General features: G+C 46.2%; 1 protein-coding gene across 2 annotated transcripts in view; it reads left to right on the top strand.

The window, feature by feature from the left end:
* RPS6KA1 (ribosomal protein S6 kinase A1) overlaps nt 1-15,816 on the top strand; it is a 119,720-nt gene that overhangs the window by 8,069 nt on the left and 95,835 nt on the right. Inside the window, exon 2 of one of the 2 annotated variants that reach the window (XM_033157845.1) lies at nt 12,719-12,763. The exons of the other annotated variant lie outside the window; for it this stretch is intronic. Coding sequence (XP_033013736.1) covers nt 12,719-12,763 — 45 coding nt within the window. The remainder of the gene's footprint in view (nt 1-12,718; nt 12,764-15,816) is intronic. 2 annotated transcript variants of the gene reach the window in all.

The raw sequence follows: 15,816 nt of genomic DNA on the forward strand, positions 1-15,816 counted from the left end.
ACACAAGGCTGGAAAATGTAGGTCTTTGCCTATCTAAACTCTTGGGAAGCTATTTGCTTTTCCAGCTTGGTGACCCTTTCAACTCTTCATTCTTGTCTCTGTTTCAGAACATCACTCCGCAGTTGTTTAATTGCCTCCCCTAGTGTTATGTCAGGCTTTGTGTTCAGCTTGTCCCTCGTTCCCTGCGTGCCATCCATGCTATCTAGAAAAGGCCAGAGCATCAAGTAACAAGTTGTGGCAGGGGGATGGAGGGGGGAATGGTCACAGAAAGAATCCTCTTATTGTTTCTGTCAAATCGGGCAGAGTGCTGTCAGGACACATGGAAACTGCTCTGGGCCTTCCTTGGGATGGTCTTATGGATAGCTCACCCCCCCCCCCCGAGCTACAATTCCAAGAGTTCCCTGGGAAAGAGGGACTGACTGTTAGAGCACTCTGGGAATGGTAGCTCTGTGAAGGGAATAGGGGTCCCCTATCAACCCTCAGCATCCATAACAAGCCACAGTTCCCAGGATTCTTTGGGGGAAGCTATAACTGTTCAAAGTGGCAGGGTGGTGGGTCTACTTAGGCCCCTGGACTCATAATCTGGTGAACCGGGTTTGCGTCCTGCTCCTCCACATGCAGCTGCTGTGTGACCTTGGGCTAGTAGTCACACTTTTTTGAAGTCTCTCAGCCCCACTCACCTCACAGAGTGTTTGTTGTGGGGGAGGAAGGTAAGGAGAATGTTAGCCGCTTTGAGACTCCTTAGGATAGTGATAAAGCGGGATATCAAATCCAAACTCTTCTTCTTCTACTACTACTACTACTACTACTACTATTATACCAACAGCCTGACCTGATGCGGAGAGTAGGAATCTGTGATGGCTATTGAGTTGGGTGGGGTGGCTGCTTTCTTCTTCCAGTGCAAAGGGTTTGTTTTAACTCTAGTTATCAGGAATCTCACTCCAGTAACCAGGAGAAAGGTTAGTGCCAGCCTCTGTGACATGTAAGGCTTTTGTCATGCTTGGGATTTATTCATTAATCCTGCTGGACAGGCAGCCGTGCATTTTTTCCTGACTCTGGTCTCAGGTCTGCAAGCACTGCAGCTTGGCTGCCTTCTGGGTGGGGGTGTTTAATGGGGCTTGCATTTAATTCAGAGTGATAGTTGGGTTCTTTTTGTTCATTTGTTACAAACAACTTGGAATTTAAGGGATCCAGAATTTCTATCAGTGCCAAAAGCAAGCAGGAGATAATAAGTTGATAAGTTGACACCAAACAAAAGTTGAGAAGCTTAGTAAAAAATAATAATAATGGGGGGGGGGGGAATAATGATGGGAGTACTTCTCCTCCCTGGCTCCATCTTTATTGTTACCTTCAAGAAAATATAGTAAGTGAAATTTCTTCACAACTGCTGTGTAGCTGAATGCACATCCCTTTGCCGAACACTTAATATTTCAAGAAAACAAAGCACTTTGGCTTTCATCTTCCCTTGCCCTTTGTCACCGCCACTTCCTTAATGCCATTTTCACAAACAACAAGAAGCATTGTACATATGTATTTTACATTCTCTGTCTTGTTTCATACTGTTGTAATAATCTTGGCTTCCCCCACTGCACCCCACCCTGAAGAATTCTGGGCATTGTTTGTGGATATTAAAAATCTTTCATCAGAGGTCCATAGTAGCTCCTACTTTTTTTTAGAATTACAATTCCGTGGGGAGACAGAATGAATTTCATTCCCCACCCACCCACTGTGCATTTCATGTTTTGGAGTGACATTTCACAAATGGTTTTCGCTAGGTTTTTTAAAATTTATTTTAACATTTTTTATACAAGAAGCAACAATCAGCATTCAACCACCCCCACACCCACCTCCAGAAGCAATATTTAAATAATATTTAAATGTTAAATAAATATTAAATCATATTAAAGATATTTGCATGTTGCCCCATAACTGGACAGTTTTCGGGCAGTATACAAGAAATAAAGTTTTGGTGATGGTTCCCCCCCCCTCACCGACCCCCCACTGCAGATACACCTTCTGCCTGAACTCCCTTTTTAAAAAAAAATCCCCTGCAAACCATTTAAGGAAGAAAGGGATCGTGCCCTGTGCGTGCCAGAAATACTAAGCCATATCGCCAAGTCAGAGGGAATTTGAATATATAAGTTGTACCCTCTGGCTCTCTGTATGCAGTATGTTGTGTGATCAGGATTACAGCAGTTAACTTGGTTTGTGTGGGTAGGGCTGATAGATGGATAATCCTGCTTTAAGAGTGGGTGTTAGTGACCTTCTGATCCCTTCCAGCCATAAAATCCTAGGATTGGCCCAGGCAGGGAGCTGTTCACTTGCCCTGGGACTTGCAGTGATTTTTTCCTACAAACTTTTTGCATTGATGCAAGATATGTAGGAATTGGTCTAACCCCCCCCCCAGGGGAGGTACAATCCATAATGTGAAACTGCCAAAAAGACAGGAATGCTATTTTTCAGCATAGGTAGTTGCGTTCTAGCAAATGAAGCAGCTATGCCTGCAAGGCCAGAAATGTTACTATTTTTGATGATATGTTTTTTTTTGGGGGGGACCAGATTCCCCTAAATGTGTTATAACACTGAACAAATCAGTGCCTGGTGTATTAAGGGAAGCTGGCAGGTGCTGAATCAAGCAGTGTCAAAAAGACCGGCCAAACCAGTCTTCTGTGCTCAGAAAGTGACCTGAAAGATGGGCCATTAGCAAGAAACAAAGAGAGCAGAGTGCTGGACCATTAAGAACAGTCTGGGGATGCAAATACTGCTGCCCAGCAGAGAGGTGGAGCCCTCCCCCCATCCCTTTGAGTAGCAGAGGCAAAGGCCAATGGTAGCAGGCAAAGGCTAGATTAGGCCCAGGTTTCAGCTGGGGGCGGGGAGCTCCTTGGAGTCAGTTAGGGAGAAGGAGGGGCAGAATTCCATGTGATTTGGGGATGATAGGCTGGAACTAAGAAACCAAGAGGATGACTTTTTGCTGTCCTTTGAATCCAATGCTGTCCTTAAGGGGGAAGCCAGACCCTCATAGGATGTGAGTGCTTTGCAGTCCCTCCATCTAGGTGTAGGTTTTATGTACCTTGGTTTACAACCATAATCTGTTCCGGAGGTCTGTTTGTAAACCAAAACAGGTTGTAACCCAAGGCGTGCTTTTGCCAATGGGTCCTCCCTAAAAAAATTGTTTGTAATTTTAAAAAAAAGGTTGTAATAATAAAAAAAGGTTGCAAACCAGGACACGCACTTCCGAGTTTGACGTGTTTGTAATCCAAAACGTATGCAAACCAAGGTACCACTGTACAGTCATACCTCTGGTTACAGCCGCTTCAGGTTGTGTTTTTTTCATGTGAAGAACGCGGCAAACCCAGAAGTGTTTACTTCCGGGTTTCGCTGCACACGCAGAAGCGTTCTGTGCGGTTTGCGAATGCGCAGAAGTGCACTCTCGGCGCTTCGCACATGCGCAAAAGCTCCGCTCTGGTTGCAGACTTTTCAGGGTGCGAACGGCTCCCTGTAACGGATGGTGTCCACAACCAGAGGTACCACTGTATGTGCACATAAAAGCACATGTCATAAAGACACTACAAGTCTCTCTTGTGTTTCATTGTCCCTGAAGGGAACATGGATCCTGGTAAGCACACCTGCAGCCCTTGGGCTCTTGGATTGCTTGTGGAAATTGGGATGGCATGTAAGTATGGTGTTAGAAGTGGGATCTGTGTTTCCTGCAGGGGAAGCTGAGAACTAGGTGTGCCTGAGCCAAAATGGAGGGAGGAGTAGTGACACCCCTTGAGCAGCTGGGCCAAATCCAGCAGCAAATCAAGCAACAGATAAAGCAGCGGAACCAGTGGTTCAGTGAAATGAAACAACTTCAAGCAGACTATGTGAGAAGTCTCTGTGAGAGGAAAGTGTGACTCCCTGCTAGGCAGGAGCCCTGCTTGGTGAGATGCTACAAGGTGTCAGGAGTGACCCAGGAGCTCAGCTGCAAGGCACTCAAAAGGAAGGGGTAGCTAGAGAGATCCAAACCATGGGTGGGCAGTGGAAGGGCTTAAACTGAGAAGAGATGCCGTCTGTAGCTGAAGGTGTGGGGGAAGGCATGTTGGCTGGAGCTGAGAGGCTGATGATTGATTTTTCTCCCCCCTGGGTTGCCTGCTGTAGAAGAAGGTGCAAAAGGAGAAAGGCAGGCAGGCAATTTGAACTACTTCAAATTGATTTCTCCACCCCTGGGGTGCCTGTTGTGGAAAAAGGGGGTGCAAGAGGACAGTGGCTGCAGAGATGCCAGAAAAAGAGAGAGCAGAAGGTTCCTGCTGAATTGGTGAACTTGCCCAGTTTCTGAAGGTGATCAAATAGTGGACTGCTTCGCGCATATGCCTTTCTCCACTGCAGATTTATTAAACTGGAAAGCCACCACCCCTGGAAGGTTGTCAAGAGAGGAATGTGGCCCTTGGGCTGAAAAATGTTTTCCCATAGCTGGGGCACAGGAAACTGCAGATCACTGCCTGACCCCAGAGTGACCCCTTGCCATCCATCCCTAATTAATTAAACAAATATTTTTTCCTTTACTTATAACTTCTGCATGGCAGGGAGAAATCCAATGGGTACAGCATTCCTGATCAATGCTGGAGAAGGCATTACCTGCTGAATTTCTGCTAAATATGCTGCTGAGAGAGGCAGGGGAGCTCTGCCCACCCCACAAAAGGTAGCAACCCTGGACCAGAATGTCAGTTATGTAAATTGCTCTGGGATCCTTGCCATGAAGGTCTTAACAAGGTTTTCTTAAACCTTTGGGTGTCAGTGAGTCACAAGGCAGGGGTGTTATCACAGTTGCGCTGGGGGGGGGGGGGAGAAGAGTTATACAGTATTTGCAATTGCCAGGCTATTCTAGTACTGTATTAATGATTCAGTTTTAGATACTAGTTACGTGTTTGTGCATGTGTTTTGTGTCCATCTCAAGAGTTAGAGCACTTGATTCAACTTGCAGGGTGGGGCTGTTGGGAGTTGTAGTCCAAAGCATCTGGAGGGTGCCAGCTTGGTGAAGGTGGCTTTAGCATTTAGTAGCCTGACTACTGTGGTCCATGCGTTAGGCACCTTGAGGCTGGATTACTGTAATGCTGCCCTTGGGTCTGGTTTGGAAGCTCCAGCTAGTAGAGAATGTGGTGGCCAGATTGCTGATGGGGGCATCTAGCTGGCTGCAGTGTCTGCCCATCTAACTATTGAGCCAGGTTCAAGGTTGAGCTGCACTATGCAATTCTTCTGGTCATCGATTTTGACCTGCTGTCCAGATGCTTAATATTTCAGACCATGCACAATCTGTGGGTTCATTACCACAAGTTGTAGCAATGCTCATGAGTTTCATCTGAGTTTGGCACGAATGCAGTCGGTTAAGTACTGGATCAATGGCAGGCAACCTCAGGCCCAAGGGCCATATGTGGCCCTCCAGGCCTGTCCTGTCTGTTCGGCCCCTGGAACTCTCCCCAGGCCACACCCCTCACTGACCTTGCTTCTCTTCCTCTTTGAGTGTATTTGCCTGGCTTGGATGTTGTCCTTGAACTCTGACAAAGCTACTGGCTTGTCTGGATGTAGGATGGAGAGAGCTGTGTATAGAAGCTAGCCTACTTTACAAAGGTATCATTCATAATGGTTGCTCCACCCACCACTGGCATGTGGTCTCCTGAAAGTTGCCCAGAAGAGAATGTGGCCTTTGGGCCAGGGGCGTTTCTAGCCCCCTGGCTGCCAGGGGCGGCAAGCCAAGAGGCACCCCTGGGGGCGGGGCATTGCGGCATGTGCATGCGTCATGACGTCATGACGCACGTGCACAGCGCGATGCCACGCCCCTGGGGATGCCCCCGCAGGGGAAAAAAAGGAAAGCAAAGCGGGCGCTTGAACGCGCCTGCTTTGCTTCCTTTTCTCTCCCTTTTGGCGCCCAAAGGGGCGGCCGAAAGGGGGGGGGAGAAGCAAACAGGCGCGTTTAAGCGGCCGTTTGCTCCCCCCCTTTCCCTTTTGGACGCTTCTTTCGGCGCTGGCTGGGCTGCGCCTCTGCAGCCCAGCCGGCACCGAAAGAAGCGACCGAAAGGGGAGAAAAGCGCCCGTTTGCTTCCCCCCCCCTTTTCATTTTCGGACGCTTCTTTCGGTGCCGGCTGGGCTGCAGAGCCGCAGCCCAGCCAGTGCCGAAAGAAGCGTCCGAAAATGAAAAGGGGGGGGAAGCAAACGGGCGCTTTTCTCCCCTTTCGGCTGCTTAAACGCGCCTGTTTGCTTCTCCCCCCCCTTTCGGCTCCGCAGCCCAGCCAGCGCTGAAAGGGGCGGCCGAAAGGGGGGGGGAGAAGCAAAGCTGGCGCGTTTAAGCAGCCAAAAGGGGAGAAAAGCGCCCGTTTGCTCCCCCCTTTCCCTTTTGCCGCCGTTCGTTCCGTCGCCCCAGGAGCAGCAGCACCGCACACACTGTGCGCTGCTGCTCCCACGGTGACGGAGCGAGCGGCGGTGAGCAGGGTGAGCAGCGGCGGGTGGGGGTGTCAAGCGGCGGCCCCTCCCACCACTCCCCAAGCACCACCGGTCACCCCGGGAGGAGCAGCGCTGCTGCTCCCGGGGTGACGGAGGGAGCGGCGGCGCGTGGGAGTGACGGGAGGGGCCGCCGCTTGACACCCCCACCCGCCGCTGCTCACCCTGTCACTGGGGGCGTACCGCCCCTACCGCCCCTCCCCAGCGACGCCCCTGCTTTGGGCTGTAAAATGTTCCCCACATATGGACTAGAAGAATCTTCATCTTCTGACCTGACCTGACAAGACAGCTCTTCTGTGTTTTGGGAGACATAAAAGAATTGTCTCCACTAGTGGAAGGGAGTTCTTCCCTTGGGGTTCTTCAAAGGACTGTGCTAGTACTAGTAAATTATTATTAATGCTACAAGTTGCACTGAAGTTTGGATCTTGCTGTTGGTGACATCAGCAGTGGCAAACTGTACTGTGGCAAGCCAGGTGAGCTTTGATACAGCTGTGCTTTTCTAAGCCATTCAAAGGAGTGTACCTTTGCAGGGCTAATTTTCTGTAAGGAAACCGTACATAGTTGAGGGATTTATTGAACCTTATTTATTTCCTAGTGTCTCATTATATGGTTCGGTGTGGTTTTTTGTGGGGTTTTGTTTTTTTTAACCTATTGATAACAATGACTGGGAAGCAATGGGAAAAAAGGAATCAAATGAGTTTGTTCCCAAATCTGCTAAACAGCCTTCAAACCATGCTGACGCTTTATTATGCTAATATAACAGCAGTGTAGCTGATGTAAAATTACACAACCAACCCCAGGTGATTTCAAGCTGGAATGAATTTGCTTTTCATGAAATACACAACCCTCACACTTGAAAAAAATAAATAAATATTAATTAAAACTTCTTCAATTCTCCAATATTAAGTGGCTTATTTGGACACATTATTACAACAGAAAGTGGATTCCCTCATGCCCCCATAGGCAGTTTTGCATTTTAACCCACATTCAGGGGGTCTTAAGGCAAAGCTCTCTGTGTTAATTGGGAGCCTGTTTTTTTCTCTCCCCCCCCCTTCCGAGGGTTTGAAACAGCAACAACCCACCCTGCTGCACACCTGTAAATAGGGCACAGCCCCGAACATTTTGGCGCCCAAAGTGGGAAACCCAAATTCCCCACCTCTGCATGCACACTCTAATTAGCAGAGGACGCAATCCACTGGAAGTTCTTATTTGTGTGCTTCATTTTAAATGAACATAAAACGAGTTTTCTGGTAATTTTTAAAGAACAAACAGGTTTATTGCAGCATAACTCCACCGGGTAGCCACCTTTTCCTCTAGCATAGGAAGCTGCCTTATACAGAGGCAGACCGTTGGACCACCTAGCTCAGTACTGTCTATACTGTCAGCAGCTCTCCAGGGTCTCAGGCCCAGGGACATTTCCAGCCCTATCTGGAGATGCCGAAAATCAAACCAGGGACCTTTTACATGCCAGGCAGATGCTATACCACTGAGCTACGGCCCTCTTTTAATAGCAACTGGTGGGAAAGGAGGAATAATTTTGTGACTACAATAAATCTGCTGTTTAAGGTATTGGGAATAGGAACAGAAAGCAATGGGGTTGACAGAAATTTAGGGACGTGTGTGGTGCTGTGGTCTAAACCACTCAGCCTCTTGGGCTTGTTCATCAGAAGATTGGCAGTTCAAATCGGCGCAATGGGGTGAGCTCGCGTTGCTCTGTCCCAGCTTCTGCCAACCTAGCAGTTCGAAAGTACACCAGTGCGAGTAGATAAATAGGTACCGCTGTGGCGGGAAGGTAAATGGTGTTTCCGTGCGCTCTGGTTTCCGTCACAGTGTTCTGTTGGTTACACCAGAAGCGGTTTAGTCCTGCTAGCCACATGACCCGGAAAGCTTTCTGTGGACAAACGCTGGCTCCCTCGGTCTGAAAGTGAGATGAGCTTTGCACCCCATAGTTGCCTTTGACTGGACTTAACCATGCAGGGGTCTTTTACTTTTACCTATTGATGCAATGCCTTTTGGACCCTACTAGTCCTTCTTGAAGAAAAGGAATTAATTCTTCAAGGAACTTCTGAGAATCAAACATTGAGATCTGCTGCCTCTTTTCATTGGATGTGTCTACAGTACACCATTGCTTTTTGCTCCTACTACCAATGCTGTTTTGGAGTTCCCATTTGTGTTGCATTTCTTTTTAGGTGTCACAAAATGTGTGTGTGTGTGTGTGTGTGTGTGTGTGCATGTTGCTGTAACAGACTAACACACCTACCCCATGAATTGAATGTTCAGGATATCTGAGACTCGCATAGAAAAGGCCAAAGACTTGGGCCACATGCACACCATATATATTTTAAAGCCCTTAGCTTCCCCCCCTAAAAAAATCCTGGGAACTGTACTTTACCTCTCACAGAGCTACCATACATATCTCAACACAAATTGCAGTTCCTGGGATTCTTTAGGGGAAGCCATGAGATTTAAATCATGCTGTTGGTAGTGCCTTGTGCTCTGTCCTGCAATAGACTATCCTTGATCATCATGCATTTAAAGCAGTTCCCGTCTGCCAGAATCCTGGGACCTGTAGTTTGTTAAGGGTGCTAGGCATTATAGCTTTGAGGGATAAACTTCAGTTCCCAAGGTTCTTTGTTGGAGGAGAAAGTGTTTTAAATGTATAGTGTGTACACAGCTTTAATGGGCCTAAATTACGGTAAATTAGGTTGGTTTTTTTTTTTTGGTTGCTGAATTGGGTGGATGGGCTCTTTCTATCACTGGAGGTCTTCAGGCATAGGCCAGCCAGGCCATCTGTTGGTTATGTTCTAGCCTCTGGATTTCCTCCATTGGGGCACAGGTTGGACTAGGTGACCTAAAAGCCCCCCCCCCCCCCGGTCTGTGATTTAACCAACTTTCTGGAAGAAGTTGGGAGAAAGGTTTATTGCTTAGCCTCCTGCACATCATCCCGTGGTTGGGATCTCCTCTGGCTATCAGGCTCCCATTTCTCCCCTTTTCCCCGTGGTCTGAGGCTTGACCAGTGCTCCATGGCTGATGCCACGGCTATTCTTTATGGCAAAAGCAGCAGCAGCAGTCTGGTTTCATATTTCCTGTGTTGAATTCCTACGGATCCCCTTTGCTTGGCTTTAGAACTTTCTTTGGCTTCCATGGTCCAGTTCAGCAGATTGCTTTCTGTCTGCATGGAGGATTATGTGGAATTAAAGAGCTTTAACCAGCAGTTGTCCCCAGATAAACATCTTCTCCAAATTCAGCAGCCCCAGGTGGGAAGTTATGTAACCTACCTGGGCTTGGTTGGGTAACTGAGTTTGTTTTATTGGTCAAAACAAAATAAAAAATAAAAAAAATCCTTCCAGTAGCACCTTAGAGACCAACTAAGTTTGTTCTTGGTATGAGCTTCCGTGTGCATGCACACTTCTTCAGATACACACGAAAGCTCATACCAAGAACAAACTTAGTTGGTCTCTAAAGTGCTACTGGAAGAATTTTTATTATTATTTTGTTTTTACTATGGCAGACCAACACGGCTACCTACCTGTAACTTGTTTTATTGGTGGGAGGGATACCTTTTTTGCGATAATTGGTTACATCTGGTATGGTTTGTGGGGTGAATCTTTCTTGGCAAAACTGCTTTCTTAAATTGCAGGTGAAATAAAGCGTTGTCAATGGTTAAGAGACTAAGCTATAGACTTGGCAAGTCTGCAGTTTGAATCTCACCTCATATTATGAGCTTGGGTCACACCCAAACCATACATTTGAAGTACATATAACTTTAACAAAGTTGGAGAATCCTAGGAACTGTAGTTTGTTAAGGGTGCTGGGAATCATAGGTCTAGTGAGGTCAACCCACTTAACACACCACAGCCCATGACTGTTAAAATGATATAATAGTGCTCTAACTGTATGGTGTGGATGTGGTCATTTTTACCAGTTCTGCTCCTGGATTGGATTGGAGTGGGAGTGCTTCTAGGGAGGGCAAGACAGCCAGAGCCACCACTGAAAATCAGTGAGAATTCTTCTACACAGCAAGTGACATAGATAGAACTACCATATTTTTATGTGTATAAGACGCCCCCTATTTTGGGGGACCAAATTTAAAGAAAATGAGGGGAGATGGCCCAAAGTTATTGAGCTTTTTAAAGGGGGAATTGCACACGCACCATCACCCCAGCAGGGCCGTTGCTGGGGGTTGGCAAAGTGGGCAGCTGCTCCCCCCACGCCATTGAGGGTGGGAAGCTCCCTAGAGCATGGGCCACCAACCAGCTGGCTGGCAGTTTCCCCTCCACGCTGCTGTGTGAAACGCTCCCTAGAGTGCGCACCTCCTGCAGCTGCATGGGGGTGGGAGTTGCGCGCCCGCCAACCAGCTGGTTGGCAGTGCGCAGCTTCCCCCCATGCCACTATCTGTGTATAGGATGACCCCAGTTTTTTTACATGATTTTTGAGTCAAAAAACCTTGTCTAACACACAGAAAAATATGGTATATATTTGAATTGTAACTTCAGTGATTTATACCCGAGTTGCCTTTCCACTTCCAGATTTGGTTAAGGTGTTTGTTCATGTAAATTAGAAGTGCAGATGTATGTTGTTTGGGATTTTTGGCGTAGAAAATGAAGGACTGTATAAGGGCTTCATTTGGTTATGTTGTTGGCAATTCAACAGATAAATATATTTGTTTCCTTAACGAGTTGCTGTTGGAAGCAAGGCTTTATAAATGTTGAAATAAAATGGGGTAAGAGCTTTGCAATGAGTCTCTCTGGTTAAAACCCAGGATGTGAGAAGCTACTGCTCACTTTGGCAGTATCGGTTCTCCTTGGTTGACTTTGTTCTTGCTTGGTGCCTGGGGAGGAAGTGCTGATAAAAGGGGCTTCCGGCAGCTGCCTTGGCTACCTGTGGCACACCTACCCAGATTACTCTCTGCTGAGTCATCCTTAAGATGTTGAACTACGTTTAACTCTTTCTTCTCAACAGCAAGGAAAGGATTTTCTTAGTGCACTGAAAAGAGTACCATAACACACCCATGGGAGTGGGTGGCGCTGTGGTCTAAATCACTCTGCCTCTTGGGCTTGCTGATCAGAAGGTTGGTGGTTCGAATCCGCGTGACAGGGTGAGCTCCCGTTGCTCTGTCCCAGCTTCTGCCAACCTAGCAGTTCGAAAGCATACCAGTGCGAGTAGAGAAATATTGGTGGCAGGAAGATAAACGGTGTTTCCATGCGCTCTGGCACTCGTCATGGTGTTCCGCTGTGCCAGAAGCGGTTTAGTCATGCTGACTACATGGCCCAGAAAGTTGTCTGTGGACACACACCGGCTCCTTCGGCCTGAAAGCAAGATGAGCGTCACACCCCATAGTCATTTTTGACTGGACTTAACTGTCCAGAGGTCCTTTACCTTTACCTTTACCTTACCATAACACACCACTGTTGTACAATATCACTTTGGGTTAAAACTGTGTTCTTCACATTTATGTATTTTGTTACATGGTCCTGGTCTCTTGGGAATAGCTGTATAGAGAGAGGGGGCGTTGTTAAAAGTACCACATGTACTCATTCCACATTTGTAAGAAATCAATATTTTAGCATGGCAGCACACACGCTTTGGAATTCCTTGCTTATTGACATCAGGCAAGACACCTTCCCTGTACTCTTTTTTTGGTGCCTGCTGAAAACGTTTTTGCTTAGGCATGCCTACACAGGCATGTAGAATGTTAGCATGTGTTTTAACCCAGTTTTTAGCTTATTGTCAAACCTAGTTATTTTTTGAACATTTTAAATAATTGTTTTTAACTATTCTGTTACTTATAATGTTACTGCTTTATCTGTTTTGTAAACCGCTTTGAAGAAAGATGCTAAGTCTTGTAGTAGGCTTGGAGCCTTCTGGCGGTTCCCTCGCTGCGTGAAGCCAAGTTACAGGGAAGCAGGCAGAGGGCCTTCTCGATAGTGGCACCCGCCCTGTGGAACGCCCTCCCACCAAATGTCAAAGAGAAAAACAACTACCAGACTTTTAGAAGACATCTGAAGGCAGCCCTGTTTAGGGAAGCTTTTAATGTTTAATAGATTATTGTATTTTAATATTCTGTTGGAAGCTGCTCAGAGTGACTGGGAAAACCCAGCCAGATGGGTGGGGTATAAATAAATTATTATTATTATTATTTATTATCACCAAACTGTGTTTAGATCATTGCTGTTTTTGTTCAGCAAGGGATGGTGCTGCTGGACACATTACTAATGGGAAGTTTGGCTTTTTTGCTTTGCAGAATGGACAAGCTGCTCCAGAAGGAAAAAAGGGAGCTCTGCCAAAGGTAAAACCGCACACATCAATCTTTTCCTGCTTTTATTACACAGTGCTGGTTTGGATGTTTCACTATGGCGTAGGTTCCAGAATCTTCCTCTATGCGACTTTGGTGTCTGGTGGTTTCCCCCCCAGCACAGCTGAGAGTGAAATTAGTGATAGGTTAGTCTGTGGCTTTAATAATCTACTGCTTCTCCCCCTGCCTCCCCAAAAGGTGTGTTGACAGAGATGGTATTGCCTGATTTGCCATTTCAAATCGCAAATATTTTTTACTACCTGATTCAAATTTTCTTTTTTAACCAACTCAGGATCTCTACCATTCCCACTGAATTGCCTTGCCTTTGTCAAGGAGAAGTTTTGAACTACTTGTGTGTGACTTCACTCACGGAGGGTGGTGGGCTTGCTAAGATATGCAGCGCCTGGAAAATGCACTCTGCCTGCAACGGAAGCACAACTTTGGGGAAAGGTTCTGGACTGGTTGCAGAAAGCTAGTAACAACTGCAGTCATGAGTGATGAGAAATCAGGAAAGATTTTTCAGTTTTGACGTGGGTGGGTGGTCAAGATTTACAGCAAGGAAATTTGGCCCCAACTTCCTACAAATCCTCAAACAAATATACTCCCAAGCAGAGAAAACTACACTCCTTTAGATCTTCTCACACAAAAAAACAAGAATAAGCCCCAAATACCTGCACCTCCCCACCTCAGAAGGAGGATGGGGAATCCCCAACATAGAAACATATTACATTGCCAACCAAATATGCCCTATAATCCCATATATATTAGAAGATGAGACAAAACAATGGATACACCTAGAGAGGGACACAATTGAAAATATCTGCACCACAGCATACCCTATCCTCCTAAACAAACTAAGGAAAATTCCCACAACACTTAACAGGTACACAGACCATGCTCAAAGCATGGAAAACAGTAATAGGCAAACTATCCCCAACCCCATCCCCACTAATTCCCCTGGCGTACCACCCATTATTCCACTATGCAGCACAAAACCTCCAGATTAAAACCTGGCAAACCAAAGGTTTATATCGCCTAATAGACTTGTATAAAAATAACAAACCTTTGTCAACACAAGAAATACAAGTCAAACTAGAAGATACCCAAATGCCCTGTTTAACACATCACCAATTACATGTGCTCTTAAACAATCCAGTAGTAAAATCAGCAGTAACTAGGCCCCTGACAACCTTCGAAAACCTCATCCTAACAACAAAGGGACACGGCAGAGGGATGATATCTGCAATATACAAAATACTACTCAAAAATCCCACAAACTCACTAGACGCAATAAAAAAACAATGGGAGGATGACATAGGCTATGAGATTAACCCCACTCAATGGACCAGAATGTGGTCTAAACCCCCCTTTAAATCCATATCAACAAAAAGAAAAGAACTCACTCTGAAACTCACCTACAGGTGGTACCTAACGCCAAGAAAATTAGCGCTAATACGCCCAGGAACCTCACCAAAATGCTGGAGAGGGTGCACCTCCACAGGCACATATCTCCAAATGTGGTGGGAGTGCCCCAAAATCCAACTATTCTGGACAACAGCCACACGAAAAATATGTAAAATAACCAAGCAAGTATTAGAAATCTCCCCAGAATTGGCCTTACTAAACATTTTCCAAGACAATAATGCCCACTTACACCACAAAGAACTCATAACCCACCTACTTTCAGCAGCCAGAAACATCATAACCACACACTGAAGAGACCTGTCAGGAGTAAGCATGGACCCAATGGTACTAAATAGTATGGGAAACAGCCTTACTAGAAAAATTAACCGATAAGCTGAAACTGACACGGGGACAAATAGAAGAAGACGCCTTCACCCCGGTATGGCTCCCCTTTATCACACACACAGCCCAACAAGACAATGACAAAAATCCACCAACAGCATACACATCAATATGGCTAACCTGATCCAAAACACCCACCCACCGCACTCACACATGAAAACAAAGACCACCACAGCCAACCACAAATGAACAACCACACCCTAGGCCAACCCCAACCTCTCTCACCACCAAAAGAACACAAGCAAACACCACAGAACCTGCACAAGCAACGCTGACACCAAACCCTACATATATTAAGTAAAATAGAAACATTGTCACCCGACCCCACCCCCACCTATCTTTCCCCCTCTCCACCTCTTTCCCCCTTTTCTTCCTGTAATGCAAACTCAGTTTGTTGTATTCTTGGCTCATTTGGTTCCCATGATTTAGATGCTCAGATTACTTACAGCCTGGATAGCTCAGTTGGTTAGAGCAGTGTTTTTCAACCACTGTTCCGCGGCACACTAGTGTGCCGCGAGATGTTGCCTGGTGTGCCGTGGGAAAAATTGAAAAATTCAAGAGAATTACTTTATATATAGTCAATATAGGCACAGAGTTAATTTTTTAAACATTTTCTAATGGTGGTGTGCCTCGTGATTTTTTTCATGAAACAAGTGTGCCTTTGCCCAAAAAAGGTTGAAAAACACTGGGTTAGAGCACGATGCTGATAATGGCAAGGTTGCAAGTTTGATCCCCGTACGGTATAGGACAGCTGCATATTTCTGTATTGCAGGGGTTTGGACTAGATGATCCTTGGGGCCCTTCCAATTCTACGATTTCTTGAATCAGAAGGGGGTTTCAGAAGGGGAGATGAGCCTGGAGGAAACGGTGGCTAGCATTTTGGATTTGCTGAGAATGTAGGTCCTGACACTGTCTGTACGCATTAATAACAGCTGCCTGACTTCTGTGTAAAAGTATTCCCCACCCCACTCGTTTAAAATATTGTTTGGTTGACTAGGGATTATTTTCTTTAAGAGTGAGATTCCTATCTCTTTGGCGTCACTAAAACTCTGTTTTCTAACTTTATTCCTGAAATTGTAGATTAGTGGGTGTCACAAGATTCCGCCTGACTTGTACAGAGGGTACTTTGTCCTACAGTGCCAGCCTCAGAGAGGATTTGTATAGCAGGGTAGCCAATGTGATACCCTCCAGAAAGCCCAACAGCTCCAGCCAGCATGACCAATGATTAGAGATAGGGGAAG

This window comes from Lacerta agilis, chromosome 8 (assembly GCF_009819535.1).
Source record: "Lacerta agilis isolate rLacAgi1 chromosome 8, rLacAgi1.pri, whole genome shotgun sequence".
NCBI classification, from domain to species: domain Eukaryota; kingdom Metazoa; phylum Chordata; class Lepidosauria; order Squamata; family Lacertidae; genus Lacerta; species Lacerta agilis.